Source organism: Oncorhynchus gorbuscha, linkage group LG05 (genome assembly GCF_021184085.1).
Source record: "Oncorhynchus gorbuscha isolate QuinsamMale2020 ecotype Even-year linkage group LG05, OgorEven_v1.0, whole genome shotgun sequence".
NCBI classification, from domain to species: Eukaryota; Metazoa; Chordata; class Actinopteri; order Salmoniformes; family Salmonidae; genus Oncorhynchus; species Oncorhynchus gorbuscha.
The window spans coordinates 17,673,719-17,693,554 of NC_060177.1; the positions used below are offsets into that span (position 1 = coordinate 17,673,719).

At 45.8% G+C, this 19,836-nt stretch overlaps 1 protein-coding gene across 1 annotated transcript; it reads right to left on the reverse strand.

Annotated features, from left to right (window-relative positions):
- Window positions 1-1,198: 1,198 nt before the first annotated feature.
- LOC124035021 (collagen and calcium-binding EGF domain-containing protein 1-like) lies at window positions 1,199-18,031 on the reverse strand. Its single transcript, XM_046348417.1, has 11 exons — window positions 17,602-18,031; window positions 16,398-16,478; window positions 4,782-4,834; window positions 4,317-4,448; window positions 3,973-4,110; window positions 3,592-3,725; window positions 3,263-3,383; window positions 2,967-3,106; window positions 2,756-2,791; window positions 2,494-2,529; window positions 1,199-2,281 (listed from the first exon to the last, which is right to left on the reverse strand). Exons 1-11 carry the CDS (start codon window positions 17,715-17,717, stop codon window positions 2,093-2,095), a joined length of 1,176 nt encoding a protein of 391 aa, XP_046204373.1. The 5' UTR covers window positions 17,718-18,031; the 3' UTR covers window positions 1,199-2,092.
- Window positions 18,032-19,836: the final 1,805 nt, after the last annotated feature.

The following is a 19,836-nucleotide window of genomic DNA, read 5'->3' on the forward strand; positions in this document are numbered from 1 at the left end:
TTAAATTCTCGGGCCGACTCTTTTCTCTGTATATATCAATGATGTTGCTCTTGCTGCAGGCGATTCGCTGATCCACCTCTACGCAGACGACACCATTCTGTATACTTCTGGCCCTTCCTTGGACACTGTGCTATCTAACCTCCAAATGAGCTTCAATGCCATACAACACTCCTTCCGTGGACTCCAACTGCTCTTAAACACTAGTAAAACCAAATGCTTGCTTTTCAACCGTTCGCTGCCTGCACCCGCACGCCTGACCAGCATCACCACCCTGGATGGTTCCGACCTAGAATATGTGGACATCTATAAGTACCTAGGTGTCTGGCTAGACTATAAACTCTCCTTCCAGACTCATATCAAACATCTCCAATCGAAAATCAAATCTAGAGTCGGCTTTCTATTCCGCAACAAAGCCTCCTTCACTCACACCACCAAACTTACCCTAGTAAAACTGACTATCCTACCGATCCTCGACTTCGGCGATGTCATCTACAAAATAGCTTCCAATACTCTACTCAGCAAACTGGATGCAGTTTATCACAGTGCCATCCGTTTTGTTACTAAAGCACCTTATACCACCCACCACTGCGACCTGTATGCTCTAGTCGGCTGGTCCTTGCTACATATTCATCGCCAGACCCACTGGCTTCAGGTCATCTACAAGTCCATGCTAGGTAAAGCTCCGCCTTATCTCAGTTCACTGGTCACGATGGCAACACCCACCCGTAGCACACGCTCCAGCAGGTGTATCTCACTGATCATCCCTAAAGCCAACACCTCATTTGGCCGCCTTTCCTTCCAGTTCTCTGCTGCCTGTGACTGGAACGAATTGCAAAAATCGCTGAAGTTGGAGACTTTTATCTCCCCCACCAACTTTAAACACCTGCTATCTGAACAGCTAACCGATCGCTGCAGCTGTACACAGTCCATCGGTAATTAGCCCACCCAATTTACCTACCTCATCCCCATACTGTTTTCATTTATTTACTTTTCTGCTCTTTTGCACACCAGTATCTCTACCTGCACATGACCATCTGATCATTTATCACTCCAGTGTTCATCTGCTAAATTGTAATTATTCGCCTACCTCCTCATGCCTTTTGCACACAATGTAATATGGACTCTTTTTTTTCTTTTTTTCTACTGTGTTTTTGACTTGTTTATTGTTGACTCCATGTGTAACTCTGTGTTGTTGTCTGTTCACACTGCTTTGCTTTATCTTGGCCAGGTCGCAGTTGTAAATGAGAACTTGTTCTCAACTAGCCTACCTGGTTAAATAAAGGTTAAATTAAAAATTAAAAAATGTTGGATGAGCAGGTATCCACCTAGTTTTGCTAATATAGTATATGTACTGTATCTCTAAAGATGCTTCAGAGAGTCTGTAGTGTAGTGGCAATGGTATAAAAGCTGTTGATTTGGGTTGTTGCATGGACAGGTGCAGTCAGTCTGAGTCTGGTTCTAGGCCCTTGCAGGGCAGGTAAGCAGTGTCAGGCAGCGACCGACCGGAGTCTCCTCTCCTCGGACTGTACAGATTTGACAGGAACAGGAAGAGATGCAGACGATAAAGCCCTTGCTGTGTTTGAAGCTGTTCAGCTCAGAGCGCACAAAGACACAGTCACACAGGGCTACAACCATCACCCCCTTGTGGCTTGCACGCAAAGGCATACCCCCTCTTCTCAGTCCTCAGACTGGACCAGGCCAGGCACGAAACATCAAGGCGGCAAGGCAAAGCTTGCAGTGGTTTGGTTTGGACAGTCAGTGGTTCCATCTTTGCCATTCTCTCTCTCTCTCTCTCTCTCTCTCTCTCTCTCTCTCTCTCTCTCTCTCTCCTCTCTCTCTCTCTCTCTCTCTCCCTCTGTCTCTCTCTCCCTCTCTCCGTTTGTTTATAGTCTATGTCTCTGACAGGAGAGAGCTGATCAGAGGTCTCCTCAACTCATACAGTCCTATTTGGGTTTTAGAGACAAGGTTTCACTGGAGGAAAGGAGTCAGTTCAGTCAGTTCAATGTCTCTGGTTTACAAGAGTCAGTTGATTAATTAGTTCCCTTTGGCTTATCGTTTTGAGTGACCGTTGCCGTGGGCAGGGTTATGGAGTTCAGGTATTGAGCATGAGCTCTCCTTGTCCGGAGCTCCACTCTCCGAACCCTGTCTCTCCGCTGGAGTGGGGCGGGTTGTCTAAGGAGAGGCCCCGCCTCTTCCCAAACACTTGCTCCTGCAGCTCGATGATGTCAATGCGAATGTCGGCCATCATGACCAGGAGGAAGTCGAAGGAGCCGGGAGGTCCCTGGGGAAAGATACGGAGGCTTTAATATCTCTGTCCACACACACATCAGTAAATTAGATTTCAACCTGTAAAGCGTGTTGCATGCTTTAGGGTGGATTTATTACATGCTTGGAATCTGATAATACATAGAATAGATCAACAAGATGACTATGATGACAATGCATTTAAAAATACTTCAAAACCTAGCTGGCAAATATAGAGAGCAGACTCACTGGTAGACCTCTGGAACCAGGAGTTCCCCTGTCACCCTAAAGAGAAGAAAACATCCAGAAACATCCAGTTACATATTTCCAACATTCACACAGATTTCTATAAGAGTCCACATCGGCAGCTCAGAGCTCTCAGAGTGGGGAGAAAGGTGTTAGTGTTCCAATTAACAGCTTTGAAAAGTTTACAGGATAGTTTAAACACATACAGGACACACACAAGTGTGTACTAAACACCACAGACACACGGATAGACTGTTATACTGACCTTCAGTCCATCTCTGCCTGGTGCGCCAGGAGGTCCCTGTTGGAAAAAGGAGAGACAGAAATATGGTTTTAAATGTTTTTATTCGGGAGCTACAGCTCCTCCCATGCAACATTTATTGTAATGATGTATCTCTGCAACTATGGATGTGTTCAGGTCTGCTTGGACTAATAGGCCCAACAGCATGTTATCGGGGAAACAATAATAAGATTACCACAGCTCCTCTGCGACCCCTCTTGATGTGCTCCAGGTCAGGCTCGGGGCCCATAGGGCCCATGTCTCCCCGTGGCCCCAGGGGGCCGGTCAGGCCTCTCTCTCCAGGCTCTCCCTTCTCCCCCGGCACTCCTGATTGGCCTGGGATCCAAGAATAAAGGGATGTAAGAGGAACCAAGGAGATAACCTGAATGTCAGCCAACAAACAGCTGACATAGGCAGTAAACAGAGAGATACAGAGAGAGAGAGAGAAAGATTGAGTTAGAAAGATTCAGAGAAAGAGCAGTCAACTCTTACCTGGGACCCCACGGGATCCTGAAGAGCCAGGAGGACCAGGGAGGGCAGGGGTGTCAGGACCTTTCCCCAACCTCCCAGCAGAAGGCTTATCACTACTGTTAGCCAGACCAGGAGACAACACCTACACACACACAGGTACACACACAGGTAGTATAGTACAATAACCTGTCTCACTGTGGTCTGAATTTGGTCAGACTTCCATTGTGAGACATCAAGTCTGGCGAGGCTAGTTTATGGTTAGTGTATCTCTGGTTAGTGTATCTCTGTGTTTGTATGGAACAGCAGTGTAAGTAGGATGTGCAGTAGTTAGTGTTGTGATGTAGATGTACCTGGTTAGGTGACTGGGTGCTGCCCAGCCTCAGTTTGAGCTGCAGCAGGCTGTTCCTCATGTTGACAAAGTCCTGACAGGTGAGGGAGCAGGAGCCAGCACTCATCAGGGTGTCAGACTTCCCTGACGAGCTCACTGACAGAAAGACAAAGAGACTCTCAGAGAGACAGGCTTGTCACAGAGTAAGTAACACAACAGAATAAGTAACACAAAAACAGTCTAGTAGTCTATGTTCACCCTCTCAAACACATACAGTACTGTACCCTCAGGCTGAAGACACACAGGAAGGTACTAGTGAGCTAAGCCCAGAGGTAGTGTAGCTGTAGTAGCCAGCCTCATGTAGACAGTAGGACTAAAGTATAGTAGTATACTCAACACCCACGGTTGTGACTGGGTATACAGGAGTGCTTGTCCGGTGCCAGGATGTAACCCCTGTGACAGCGACACAGGAAGCTGCCCACGGTGTTCTCGCAGTCATGATCACAGACACTGCCGTCGGACTCCATACACTCATCGATGTCTGTGGTGTGGGAGACACAACACCAGCTGTTACTTTACACCTGATTAAGGCTGCATTTAGACTGCTCTAATCAGAGAGAGGGAGAGAGAGCGGTTGCTCTGATGCAGGATGTTAAATTAAGATTCATACAAAAGAAAACAGTGCTGATTGGCTGATAAACAGGCTGATAAAAAGCTGATTGGCAGATAAACAGGTAGTGGACTTACCTAAACAGTAGGTCTGGTGGTTGCGATGCCTCTCTCGATCAAAGCGGTATCCGGGGTAACAGGTGCAGACAACCCGTCCAAAGTTGTCTGTGCACTGCTGTTCACAGGGGGAGCCAGAACACACATCCACATCTGGAGCAGAGAGAGGGGAGGGATTGGTTCAATAGGGACATGCACAGATAGGATCTTAAATGCAAAGCTAACAGCTCCATAATAACCCTGGATGTCCAATAATATTCCTGTGTAATGTTGCCCTCTATTGGTCATGGTGTGTCATTGTACAATATTGACAATTTATGGAATGAGATGCTATTTTACTTTTGAAACAATTTGCAGTTCAGTAATGGGTTAATTTGGCACTGTAATGTGCATTCTGTCTGTGTACAGGTGCCCAGGTGTAATTACAGGCACTGAGTAAAGTATCTGACTTGGGGTGAGTAGAACTGCTGTATTTCTTTAACCTACTTTCAGGTATGCACTGGCCCATCACGAACCTGAAGCCCTCACAGCATTTCCTCCTGTGGATAAACACACAGACAGACAGTAGCATGAGCCAATAACTAATTTCCCAGCTGCTGTATCCTTCCCCTCACATAATGAACAGCTCTACACAGCCACTGAATGGGAGTCGTTGTCCCAAAGGCGGGAAGGCAGACGGTCTGCTTATCAGTCTGCTAATCGTGGACAGATTTTGACAGGAGTAAATCTTCTTCGCTTCGCCTCTTCCTCTCTGGTAACACCCAGCCTGTCAATTGTCTTTTGGACCAAAGCTCCTCATTTAGCACCAGATCCCTTACCTCCATCCCCACTTCCTAGCAGCACTAGCCTAGATGGTCAAGAGACAGCTGAACAAAGAGCATCATCCGCACACACAGCAAGCCAAAATACCACATGTTACAGGCATTAGGGATGGACCTGCGGAATAGGAAACGATGGAAAGGGATATTGGAACACTCATAGAATCACAGAACCCAAATAACACAGACCCTAGACGAGGAGGGGGAACACAACTCCTGCCCCGAAAACTGCACGCTCTTGATGGAGGGAAGTTAGCAGGGTACCTCACTGAAGGTCCCTCAAGACCACAACTTGCTTTTATTCTTCTCCAACCTCCATGCAACATAACCCTAAATCAGTCCTCTAAGACCCTCCCCCACTCCCTCTTCTGAATGATAAATAACTTACAAAACTATGGGCCTGGTCAGGGCCTGATTAAAGCCACATGACGGACTGAAGCTTTCATCTGTGGCTCATAGCTGGGATGTGCTTTTTGAGCTGTGGATGGGATGGGACAGTACTGGGGGGCTGCTAGGGGACTATGGCCAGGGGCCCGAAGGACATCCCTCTCCAGGCCACCTCCTGTCCCTCCAGTCAGTGTGCCAGCAGAGGAGAGGGCCAGGCTGGGCTAATGGACAGCAGATGTGGGCCCTGTCTGTCTGTCTGGGCTGAAGATGTACAGCCAGCAAGGGGAGGCTATGGCTGGCAGCCTCTGGTCTCTCTGACTGTCCACTCATAACATCAACACACAACCTCTGCTCTCATAGTCCACTGCTCCACTGCTCTACTCAAAACATCAACAGACAGCCTGTCAGTCACACAGTGACCTGACCCCACACTGCCCCTGATCTTATCTGGGAAAAAAAAGAAAGAAAGCATTTTGTGAGCTAACTTTACTCCCCCCCCCCTTTCTTGCTCTCTTTGCTGATAGCTACTTTATTGAGGAAAAATGGACTTACTATGACTGAGCTATGTGGTTGTCCCACCAAGCCATCTTAAGATGACTGTACTAACTGTAAGTGGCTCTGGATAAGAGCGTCTGCTAAATGACTCAAATGTCAAATTAAATGCTAGAGGTGTCTCTGATTGATGATACATGCTCTTCAGTTGTCTGTATAAACTGCTCAGGTTAATAGTTACACCGTGTGATGACCTGTCTGTTGATGTTTGGGAATGTAGGGGTCTCTGTTGATTAACACTGTTCTCGGATCTAAAAGGGAAAAGACCAAACCAAACCATTAAAGCTTCATCACTGTCCTCCACAGTGAGATAACCGCTGCTCATACTCCCCCGCGTGCATGTGTGTGTGTGTGCATGTGTGTATGTGCGTGTGTCTGGGGCCCAGAGCAGTCAGTAATTGGGTGCATCTTGTTAATATCAGGAAACAAGGGCAGGGGTTATTAGTGAGAGTGATGTGTGACACTGACAGGACTGTTAAACACAGCCTTGAGGAGGAGAGCTCCCAGACCAGGCTCTTCCTTCAGTTCTCTGCTCACTTCACAATACAGACAAACATCAAGGTCAAGTGACTAACAAGGTTAGGAGAGTACCTTCTTTAAAAAAGTTGCTATCTAGAACCTTAGAGTTTTAAGCTGTAAGGTAGAACTCTTTTAGGTTCCATGTTGAACCCTTTCTACAGAGGGTTCTACCTGGAACCAAAAAGTGCTCCTATTCCTGCTGTTAGACACTGCTTCTCTTGATGCTCCACACTCTAACATAGTGCCTACAGACCCACCAGGTCTGTCTGACCATGCAAGTCACCATGCAAGTCATCTAAGACGGACACGAGTCCGTCTTAGGAGAACCATGCCTGGGCATCCCTGTCCCTGTGTTCCCCCTGGTCCTCCTTTGTGCTGGTGGTGACCGAGGCTCAACACTACAATGCTGCTGCCAAAAACAGCACAGAGACGCTGGAGAAATAGCAAGACAGGATCCAGTGTACAGGCCAGAGCAGGATCACTTTACACTCCAGATTATGTACTTTAGCAAGGGTCTCCCTCCAGGGAGGAGAGCTCAATGTTATTGTTTTCCATCCAGGCTGGCGTGATTTATTTGTGCGTTCGCGGCAGGAATGCGCTACAAAGACTGGATATTCATTATAGACCCCCCCAAGAATCCACTACAAAGACTGGATATTCATTATAGACCCCCCCAATCGTCTGCAGCCTGGACAGACAGCACTGAGGTTACACAGAGACAGCAGAGCAGAGACCAATCTGGAATGATGCTTTCCATAAACCAGACTGAAGTCACTATGTATCATCAGTTCCACTCACTCAGTGCAGGATTGCTCCCTGGACCTCAGATAGTGTTTCTGTTTCTAGATTTGGGGAAGATAGCGAAGAGGGACAACAGTATCATTAGGTGTCTTGTGACGCAACGTTATGTATCATATTTACTCTGTCAACTCCCAGACTCATCAGAGAGAGAGGGGAGATGACTTAGGGGGGTTGTTATGGCGATGGAGGAGGAAACGCAGCGTGGAGGAAATGAGACAGGGAGATGTTGACACGTCGAGGAGAGGAAGAGAATGGACGGAGAGTGAGAAGGAGAGATGTAGCTTTTGTGTCATTTGTGCTTGATGGTCCTTCATGTGGTGCTCTGTGAATCAGAAACACAGGATGTGGACCTCGGTGGAGGTCACGGACCCCTTGACACTTCAGGACAGAAGAGACCGTGTCTGTGTGTGTTTCTACTCTTACATATCTGTCATGCTGATGTCTTTGTGTGGGTGTGTGTGTGCAGTGTGCTTTGCAGTTTTTTAATGAATGTTATCCTGTTTATAAGTCTGCCTCTCTATGTATGGATGATTGTCTCAAATCAAATTAAATTGTATTAGTCACATGCGCCGAATACAACAGGTGTGGACCTTACAGTGAAATGCTTACTTACGAGCCCCTAACCAACAACGCAGTTTTAAAAAATGAATACAAAAATACGAGTAAGAATAAGAAATCAAAAGTAACAAGTAATTAAAGAGCAGCAGTAAAGTAACAATAACGAGACTATGTACAGGGGGCCCGGTACCGTTACAGAGTCAATGTGCAGGAGCACCGGTTAGTCGAGGTAATATTTACATGTAGGTACAGTTATTAAAGTGACTATGCATAGATGATAACAACAGAGAGTAGCAGCGTTGCAAAAGGGGGGAGGTGCAAATAGTCTGGGTAGCCATTTGACTAGATGTTCAGGAGTCTTATTGCTTGGGGGTAGAAGCTGTTTAGAAGCCTCTTGGACCTAGACTTGGTGCTCCGGTACCGCTTGCCGTGCGGTAGTAGAGATAACAGTCTCTAACTGGGGTGGCTGGGGTCTTTGACCATTTTTAGGGCCTTCCTCTGACACCGCCTGGTATAGAGGTCCTGGATGGCAGGATGCTTGGCCCCAGTGATGTACTGGTCCGTTCGTACTACCCTCTGTAGTGCCTTGCGGTCGGAGGCCGAGCAGTTGCCATACCAGGCAGTGATGCAACCAGTCAGGATGCTCTCGATAGTGCAGCAGTAGAACCTTTTGAGGATCTGAGGACCCATGCCAAATCTTTTTAGTCTTCTGAGGGGGAATAGGTTTTGTCGTGCCCTCTTCATCTGTCTCTGTCTTTGTGTTTAAGTAAAAGCATCAGTCCTGTGTGTGTAATCGATTAGGGTGTTAGTTTTAAGAGGGTCTGTTGTTTTCTCTGTGTTTCCTCATATAGCAGGGTGTTAGGCTGTTATGTAAATGTGTGTGTGGTTATGTACGGGTGTTAGTGTATAAGCGTCTTGTTCTTGTGCCGTGTGAGTATACACGTGAAGGTGTTAGTGTGCTGAGATGTGAGCACGTCCTCTCTCTGTTTATTTATCCTGTCAGCACACTTCCAGCCTGCGGTCTCTCTGGGGACACATCAGAGTGGGGAAGGCTGTTAGTCAGACAGTGGACGCTTTCACTGAGAGCACAGGAGGTCTGCACCACTTCCACAAGCACAGCCACGTTACAGTTCCCAAACAGCACCAACACTCCTGCGTCACCTCTACCCCACCTCCTACCGCTTCTGTCTTCACAGGTCCTCACTCCATCACCAATGCCTGGTCTAAAATTCCAACAACCTATCTCTATTCCCACGGCTGACCTGGTGACACATCAACCATAATGGCTGGAAACGTGCTAGGAAGGACAATGTGGAAAATAATATATCAGAGCCAGCCCAGCACAGTATGGTTTGTGTCTGCACGGTAGTGTGAAAAGGGTATAACACCACTCATAAAGCTATAGCCAGTTAATGTTGGGCCAGAGAATGACACAAATCGTCCCCTCTCTCGCCCCCTATTCCTCTCTGTCACTCTCCATCTCTTTTATGACCCTTCTCATTACAGGCCCTAAAGCTCCCAGGTCTATTCCCAGTGCCAGTGCCTACCCTCGGTTCCCCCCAGGCAATATGAAGGGCCGCTGGCCTATGTGACCCAAGGTCAACCCAGGGCCGTGTGTCACCCCAGGAATGTGCCATCTCTGACCCTTCTGAGCTTCACAACCTCTCAACGACAGACATGTGAACTGGCCTGGAGCCTTACCTAACGACAGAGAGAGAGAGGGAGAACGGGAGGGAGTGAGAGGAGAGAAGGGTAAAGGGAGAGTGACAGCAAGAGAAAGAATGGACCCTATGAGGACAACAAAGGGCCTAAGAGAGAGATGAAGTCCAGATTACAGGTAATGTAGTGAGAGCAGCCAGTAACTGAGAAGGGAGTCTAAAGCCAAACTAACGATGGATCTGTCTTAATGACGTGTCTGTGAGTGCTCTACTGCCAGGAAAGGAAACCAGGCTACAGACTGGTCTTTTTGAATGATTCTACGCTGAGATCACACCAAAGTCCTTAACCAGGGCTGAAAGTAATGGACTGATAAGACATGAAAGTCTTCCAGAACCTTCCAGGACTCAGAGGGAGACGACCTGGAGGTGGGAGGGTTGAAATGACCCCACTGCATGGAGAGATTATGTTTGTTGTGTCCGACTGTGACTCCTCATCTTTACCACTGCAAACTTCCTTTATTTAATCTCTCCCTTTTCATTCCTTCACCCCTCCCCCTTTTACAATTGTGTGATATAAAACATGTACTGTCTATACAGTACACAGCTGCTTCTCTGTGCTGTACTTCAAACAACATGCTGACGATGCCATTACAGACTTTAATCACCTAGTGGGTGATTTGTATTGTTCACATATTAGTGTTGACATCATAGCCGTACAGAAATGTGCTTACCCGAGGGCCTCCCGGGTGGCGCAGTGGTTAAGGGCGCTGTACTGCAGCGCCAGCTGTGCCACCAGAGACCCTGGGTTCGTGCCAGACTCTGTCGTGACTGGCCGTGACCGGGAGGTCTGTGGGGCGACGCACAATTGGTCTAGCGTCGTCCGGGATAGGGAGGGTTTGGCCGGTAGGGATAACCTTGTCTCATCGCACACCAGCAACTCCTGTGGCGGGCAGGGCGCAGTGCGCGCTAACCAAGGTTGCCAGATGCACGGTGTTTCCTCCGTTTAGCAGCTGGCTTCCGGGTTGGATGCGCGCAGTGTTAAAAGCAGTGCGGCTTGGTTGGGTTGTGTATCAGAGGACGCATGACTTTCAACCTTCCTCTCTTCCGAGCCCGTACGGGATTTGTAGCGATGAGACAAGATAGTAGCTACTAAAAAACAATTGGATACCATGAAATTGGGGAGCAAAAGGGGTAAAATTCAAGAAAAAGACATTTAAAAAAGAAATGTGCTGCTCTGTGGAATGGTAATGAATAACAGGCATTGTGTTTGTACAGAGCGCTGTTCAGGTGAATGTTAATTAGAAAAAGATGTACAATGATTACCATTCCACAGATATTTACTGTCTTTTTCTTGAGTCCAACAATAATACCTGTTTGTACTACTGTTCAAATTATTAGACTTATTAGACTTTACCATTAAAGACAGGAAGTGAACCTCTTGTAAAAAAGCGTTTTGTGAGAAACAGAGAAATGGATAATATTTCCCCTGAAATGAAACAGTATTACGGCAGTACTCAGAACAGTGTTGCATTGCTAAGAGAGACACTTATGTCAACTACAAGTGTGAGACAAATTAAACAGTTTCATTTTCCCACAGCTTGATTGCCATTCAAAACACACTGAGGAAGAAATGCCAAATATAAAAAAGTATACTAGTTAGAATAGGACACCCCATGGAATTCCTAGATGCAATGTAAACAATGTGTGATAGATCCCAGTTTCACTATGTGTTTAGGGTGAATGAGCTGTCCTGATGTACTCTTGGCAAGAGATGACATGTCTCTGTGAACCTTTTATAATCTAAGCTTGTACCAATGGGTGGAAGTGGTGGGATATTTCACTCCTCATTTCGTGGCTAACGTGCTGGTTGCTGGTGGTGTAGTGAGTCTGATGAGGGCTTGGCTGAAGATAGTAACCCTGTCAGAACCTTATTGGAGCACAGCGTGGGGTTCAGACCTGACTGGATACACACACACACACACACACACACACACACACACACACACACACACACACACACACACACACACACACACACACACACACACACACACACACACACACACACACACACACACACACACACACACACACACACACACACACACACACATCTGGTCCTCGTTACTGCTTCGGAGCCTATTGCTCCGGACCTAAATCACATCGTCTCTGCCCATTCTTCACTATGTGTTTCCTGACCCTGACATGACTCGTTTTAGCACCTACTCTCTGTTTATTGTTGATCAATTTAGTGTCAGTGATTGACTGACAGGGCTTAACAGGGTAGGTATGGTGTATGTGTTATATAGTCCCTTGTTTTATGGCTTGTAGGGGGAGACCTCTTAGTTTCCTGGACAGCGAATCACAGGGGGGCTTGGTAGAGTTCAGCTCTGCACCCCAGCCACAGCCACAGCCACAGCCACAGCCACAGCCACAGCCACAGCCACAGCCACACACACACACACACACACACACACACACACACACACACACACACACACACACAACACACACACACACACACACACACACACACACACACACACACACACACACACACACACACACACACACACACACACACAAACACACACACACACACACACACACACTTTGAGGACGTTGCAGGCCTGCTTCCTACCACCTGCTTTAATGATAAAACCAGAGCACAAAAGAGAGACGGGACTGTGAGAGCTTGGTTCAATATGTTCTGATCCCCCCTCTCCTTTTTCCTCTCTCGCTCCTGTGCTGCCTCCCTCTTTATTCTTCCACGGTGAGCTCAGGGGCCGTGGGATAGGATGGTTTCCAGACCTTACAGCAGGAAGCCACGTGTACTACAACGATGTTGAGGGAGAGAGAGATGGTACTGTTCTGGTGTTGAATCCCTCATTACACTTCAACAGCTTTAGCTCCAACACTACTGGCTTTGACTCTACCAGTGTTCCACCACATCAACTGGACTACGGGGCATCAATTGCAGCAGAATACAGAGGTTCATAAAAGCCAGAGCTCTGTCCTATAGAGCTTCCCTCCCTCCTGTGATTTCCCCTTCCTGGTCCTTTTTATAGACCTTGACGTGGTTTTCCAGGCAAGCCCCCTGCCGAGGTGAGCACACGGCATTACCAGAATCCAGGTTTATTTCATTTGGATAAAAACAAATCTTAACGTTTTTCCCACCTTCTCCCCTCCCTCACTCACTCACTTTTTTACAGCCGGTCCCACCGCGGCCTGTCGACATGTAGGGACCATAGGGGGAGCAGAGCGGTAACGGAGGGAGTACGGAGCCCACAGAGAGAACACTACAGAGGTGAGAGCCAAGTCTAATGCAGTAAATCCACAAGGAAACAAATAAAGAGAGAGAGATGAGAGGGAGCGTAACACTCAGGAGGTAGTAGCTACAGTACGTAGTACATACACTCCGGGCCTGCATGCACTCCAGGCATCTCCTGCACTATCAGCTGTCAGAGCCTAGGACACAAGCATACAGGCACACTCGAATGACACACACATTATCAATCACTATGTGCTCTTTAACACCAGGGAGGTCACACACATTGCACTCAGAGAAGGAGGAAAGGAGAGGAGACGAGGGGAATGCAGCCAGTGTGAGTAGCCGGAGTGTTGTTCACCCTGGCCTGGAGGTCCCAGCCAGACTCTGCATCTCCCTGCTCAGTGTTATCTCAGGGTTTAATGGCTGAAACTCTACACATCTCTCTGAGGGACAATGACACCCGAGACCCTCTCCCTGGCGTCATTATCAGCCCCCATCGCCCCCCATCCCTGAGGAGGGAGTCCTGTGTGAGGAGGCCTGAGCCCGTAACACATACAGTAGCCCTGGTTTCTCAACCTTCGTTCCCTGAGATGCTTGATGCTTGTGACCAGTCCCTTAGATGGTTGGCTGACATCAGAGTTAAAGTCAAGTTCTAAGGGCTTATCCAAGGTACTACTACTCCTTGGTACAGCCCCCGGTACAAAATCAGGTTGGGAAACTCTGGGCTACACTGGGGCCTGAGGCCTGTCAAGGTTTCAGCCTTCCAAACGAAGGCAGAGTCACAGTTAAAAGAGAAACGCTGTGTCGTGTGGAAAGGCAGATTGTGACCAGGCATGGAGCAGAGTCTGTCTTACTAATGAACACAGACCACTTGAAAGCCAAGTGGTTGACACACAGGGGAAAGGGAATGCTCAGACTAGGCATTTCTGATGGAATCCCGGTCACAGAGGCATATGATTGGGTGCAGAGTCAACCCTGTATAATGAGTTAAGCAGCCGGGTTTAACTGGGGTTTGCAGAGGAAATCTAGTGGTCGGGGCAGGAATGAACTGAATATTATGTCAATTCCTGTGATTTCTTTGAGAGGTTTGATGAGTGTGTGGCAGGCAGGCCCAGTGAGTGACTGAGTTCACAACAGTTTTCTTCAGAGTATCCCCACTCAGGCCCAGACTTGACAAGATGGATGGAGCATTTAGAAAAAAATGTCATGTTCATAAGTGAGTCAAGGTAGAAAAGATCATATCATGGACTCCAGCAAGAACTTTTCACTGATGCCAATGCAGCCCAAAGCCGTTTTGACTAAGCCAGTAGATATGTCTGGAAGCAAACTAGACAAACATTAACAGTAACCAACTTATCATCCACAGTTGTTATGCAAGTAACAACCGGAAACCGGAATTTCGGTACAATTTTATAAATGCCGACAGATAATTTGTTTGTTCGAGATGTTGGGATCTGTTTGTGTCTGTAAAATGTCATATGCGACAAATGGCGGTGGAAACGCCTTGTACAAATACTAATATAATAACCATCATGTCAAAGTAAACTTGGAGTCACGTGATGATATGGTGTGTGGTTCTCCCACTACGACTTGGAAAACCATGCAGTTTATTAGGCTACAGATAAAATAAGTTATGATGAACTTTACAGGTTGATGAAAGTGCACTGTGATGAGCTTGATGCTCCTTTCCAATAAATATTGAGGGTCTTATTCTGGTGACGTGATGATCTATGCTTGACTGTTGTTTGACAACAGCAACAAAAATTCCATCTGACCATAAAGGCCTGATTGGTAGAGTGCTGCAGAGATGGTTGTCCTTCTGGAAGTTTCTCCCAGCTCCACAGAGGAACTCTGGAGCTCTGTCAGAGTGACCATCGGGTTTTTGGTAACCTCCCTGTCCAAGGCCCTGTGGTTCATGGTGGTTCCAAACTTCCATTTAAGTCATGGTGGTTCCAAACTTCCATTTAAGAATGATGTAGGCCACTGTGTTCTTGGGGACCTCCAAACCTGCAGAAATATTTTGGTACCTTCCCCAGATCTGTGCATCGACACAATCCTTCGACCTCATGGCTTGGATTTTTGCTCTGACATGCACTGTCAACTGTGTGTGTGTGTGTTTGGGGGGGAGGAACCACCGTGGAGGGGAGGAAAAATGCATCTCAGTGGCTGTGTGGGTTTGCTGCCCGACACCATAACAACTCAGTGTAATTGTGCTAACCACAACCACAGAGGTGGAGACATGGGAAAGCCTGCAGGCTGCCAGGACACACTGAGCTATATGGTTAACTCACTCTGCTTGCATGGTTAGGCAGACCAGACAGAATCATTTTCATGAATGGCCATCATCTTAAGGATATGTTGCAGCCTGGTGCAGTCCTTGCCACGCTACCCTGGGAGACATGGCAGGAAAAACTAGAAAACTAGCTAAAACTCCACCACCACCACCACACACATCTCGTCTGGAGCCAAAAATCAAATGAGACAACTTCTATTGCTGTGGTATAACCTTGACAGTACACAGATCATACGCTTCAGACTTAAACCAGACCTGCAGACTGGGGGTTTCTCGTGTGTGTGTGTGTGTGTGTGTGTGTGTGTGTGTGTGTGTGTGTGTGTGTGTGTGTGTGTGTGTGTGTGTGTGTGTGTGTGTGTGTGTGTGTGTGTGTGTGTGTGTGTGTGTGTGTGTGTGTGTGTGTGTGTGTGTGTGTGTGTGTGTGTGTGTGTGTGTGTGTGTGTGACACAGAGGATATTGGTAGAGTGGTGCGATTATAAAGACATTCAGTATGGTGGATGGTTGTGAAGATGATGGATGGGACATTTTTCGGAACAAACCACCCTATTTTGTCCCTGAACTATATCGGCATCGAACACATCACCCTCCCTAGGAGAGGGGGTGACCTTGACAATTTATTGTTAAAACGAGGGGCCATCTGCATCTTTGATTTAAAAGCCCTCGCTCCCTTCAGTCTCAACATAGAGTTTGATCTGAAGCCATTCCTGTGATTGTGTTTTTGTTATCCATTGTAAATAAAGTGATTGTAGGTCTATATGATGTAGCCTAATTGTATCTATGATCGTATGTTATCCATTCATGCTTTTTTATATGTTCTATTGATATTTGAAAATCGACCAATGAAATCATGCCACACCCGGCCATGATTACAGACACCTGTGTGTGTCCTTTGAAGCAATATCAATTAGTGACCCGCAGTGTTTGTCATTAAACCCTGATGGAGACAGATTGGCTGTCGAAATGTTGCTATTAAATTATTGCATCTGAGCTTCTAGAGCAGCATTCCCCAGACGTGGTCCTGAGGACCTCAAGGGGTGCACGTTTTGGGTTTTGCCATAACACTCACAGCTGATTCAAATGATCAAAGCTTGATGATTAGTTGATATTTTATTTGAATCAGCTGTGTATTGCTGAAGCTAAAACCAAAATGTGCACCCCTCGGGGTCCAGAGGACCGAGTTTTTGGGAAAGCCTGTCCTGGAGTGTGCGGCTCTCCTTTTCTTTTTAAAGGATGGGACACTCTTACCTGAGACAGGTGCCATCCGTGCCCCTTGCTGTAATACAGGGGTACTCCACTGTCACTACCTTGTTTTCCGGACACTCCTCCCTTTACAAAGCCACGAGAAAGGAGACAAGAGAGATAAGTGTATTGGTAATAATGTTGTTACTATAGTAATAGGAGTGGTATTAAAGAGAAAGTCACTCAATTAAATTGCAGTTATTTCATAGTGGAAATTTCCTTTCAAAGCAGTTCCCAAGCATTATGGCTACTGTAGTACATCATGCTACAATACATAATCACAATTCTATGGCAGCAACTATTGTATGTGAAGCAGTAAGAACATTTCAAAATGAAAGTCATAAAGACAACTGATTGTGCCATGCAGTGGCCAGCATATGATTGCATTATTTGTAAGAAAAACGTTTGTTTAATAACCCTGCAAAGAGGTGCATTTATCATCAGGCTTTGGATGATTTAAAGCAGGTGTGTAGTGCTAATGCAAAAACAAAAATGTGCACCCCCTCAGGGTCCCCAGGACCAGGATTAAGAAACACAATAACTCGTTTGAAAATACAGATGTCTATCATTTTCTTGGAAAAATAAACTGAAATAATAATATCATGAAATCGTTTACAACTGGAATGCTGAACTAAGAGGTAATAGGACGAAATTCAATTATCATTTCTGAGAAAAATTAGATGCTTCAAAGTTCTTCTGGTCTATACTTTGCCCACTTCATTCAAACTATTGTATGTAGGCTATGAACTCCCTCTCCCTGGTCCAGACCTCTCTATGTGCACCTTAATAACCTATGTCACGCTATGGGCAGAATTTACAGCTGGCATGCAACTGAGTGATTCTGATAACTACTCCTCTGTATTTGCGTGATCTCATTCAATATTCCAATCACATCACAACAGCCTTTTACTTGCGGACGCACGGATCATTGGGTATGTAGGCTTGATGATTGGAGCAACGTGGTGGTCTTTCTTTGACTGATTGTCAATGTTTTTCACAAGCAAAGTATTGTTTTTATTGTCTCTCACACATCACACATAAATATTACATTCAGTTACTTTTCGGTCTAAATAGAACATTTATCACCATGTCCAACCGGATAGCAAGTTACCGGACAGTTTTACTAATTCCCTACCAATCCTTCATTTGAATGTGCATGCAGACTGATATCTACAACGTTCGCTCACAAATGCGCGCACTGCCAACTTACCCTGAAGTGAGCACTGCAAATCTTGATTTTATTAAAGAACTGGCACCACAATCCCAAATAAAAACAACGCAGATGGCACCAAATGGTAAGAGTGTTGCAGCGCAAAGCTGACCCATGTCCCTGGCAAGCTCCGTGACAGCCTTGTTTAGATTTTCCTGATGCCTAGAAAACGAAGACGCTGCACCTCTGCAAAACAGCTATATGTTTTAATTTATCAATTTCGCACATGTACTGATTTAAAGCTAACATAAATTATAATTATACTCAGAGGTCAAACACGTGAGACGCTGTACATTAATTACTACACTCAAAACTTCCTCGCGGTACTGTAGTGCGTCAGAGTCCTGTCCCAACTGTTGCGCACTGAATCAGACCCCCTCGAGCGATTCTGGACCAGTTTATAGACATGCGCCGTGATGAGCGCGATTCCTCTCACTAATCCCCAGTGGAATTACCTTCCTGTATTCATGTTTCTAAGAAACTGACTTTGACGAAAAGGAAACATTTAAGACACAGCAGAAAATACCTCTGTCGTCCTCTTGACGAGCGAACTCTCGACCAGAATCATTTCTCTAATTCCACATGCGTCTCTCTCTCATCCTCTCCTCCCTACACATTAGTGCATTCATTTAATTTGATTAAGGAAATACATATGAGGGGGAAGAGGTCCATTTTCAATGTAAAGAGCAGAACCAATTTAGAGGAAATCGATTGACTGATTGTTTCTTATTCTCCTCTCACCCTCTCTTTCATCAAGGACAATCTGTAGCATAACACATTTACTGATTGCTGAAATGAACTTTTCCGTTTATATTCACCCCGTAAATTGTTGATATAGGCCCACTCCTCTATAATCACTGTCCAAAAGATTATTGTTTAGACTTTCTACTCATGTTCATCTGCATGTTATATGCACTATTGGCATACTGAAGTTTTATGAATTCCAATGAAGTCTTAAAAACATATATTTTTAATCATAATCGAGAAAAATACAAGCCTGTATTTGTAAAATATTTTTTGTAATTCTAAATCAAAGCTGAATTAACAAGATAACTATTCAGTTGCTCAGGCCCTAAAGCTGCCACTGTTTTCCTAATTAGATTTGATTGCTTTAAATTCAACCTTCCTAAAACAGAGAAGCTGTTGTCACTGAAGGAACTTTGTAGGGGACATCTTTAATATGTTTACACAACACAAGCTACTTTATTATTTTCAGATTCAGTGAGACAAACTATGATATAATCACACATTTATATGACTGGTAGACACATTTGATTGCTCATTAAGTAAATCAACTGCTGATATTCCCTTGACAAATAATTTAGGAGATGCAATGCAATATTACCATATTTGTCTGCATGAGGGAAAATGAAACATTTTGTGCTTCATCATTTTTTTGTGCTGCAGTGCTAGGATTGTTCTGGAATCTGGACAGTTTGCAAGGAGAGTGACTTGCACAGTTGAGCTCTGTCTCTGAAGATGGTAAGGGTTATGGTTACCACATTGACAGGGCAAAGCAGCCCACCAGTCACCCCAGTGGTCAGCCTAAAGTGCCAATGGTCAGTCAGTGTCAGTGGTGATGTTATGTAATGCTGTGTTCAGTTGACTTCTGTCCAGCCTCTCTGCATCTTTTCCTCCAGTGGATTTGTTGGCCACCAGTCAATTGCAACAGATGGTTTTATTCAACACAAACAAATCTGTCCTTTAGACTCCACTCCCACTTGCTTCCCTAGTCTCATTTTGTTACGTTCCCACTAGAGTCAAATAAATGTATAAAATATACAAAAAGCATTATTAAAGAACCGCAGAGAAAAGCGATGGTATAAACTGCAGTCTCTAGTTCATTATGATGACCACAGAGCCCATGCCTACTCATGTTCCCACGGAATGGAGCTCTTCTCTTGGTTTACTTTGGTTTTGGGTTTTATTTGGTGTTTGCCTATCTGCATATATTGAAACCAGTATAAATGTGTTTTTCATTGCAGGCTGGGGCCACATGCTGCACACAGCAGAGGTTTTAGTTACTGTCATATTTTCTGGGTGAAACAGTCCTGAAATGTACTGTATGCAATAAGAGATAACACTTTGACAATATCCCAGCTAGACTCTCTGTTTCTTTAGTAATGGTTCTATGACTGTTGTAAGGAATGTATGTCTTCCCTGGTCCTCTAGTCCATGGTTCCACATCACCAGAAAAAGAACACTGATAAACACCCTCTCTGGATCAAGTGGAGA

Coding starts and splice junctions, on each gene's coding strand:
- LOC124035021 (XM_046348417.1), bottom strand. CDS start 17,717: ATGGGTCAGCTTTGCGCTGCAACACTCTTACCATTTGGTGCCATCTGC. Junction 4,449..4,781: donor GGGCCAGTGCATACCTGAAA/GTAGGTTAAAGA, acceptor TCTCTGCTCCAG/ATGTGGATGTGTGTTCTGGC. Junction 2,282..2,493: donor CTGGTTCCAGAGGTCTACCA/GTGAGTCTGCTC, acceptor ATCTTTCCCCAG/GGACCTCCCGGCTCCTTCGA.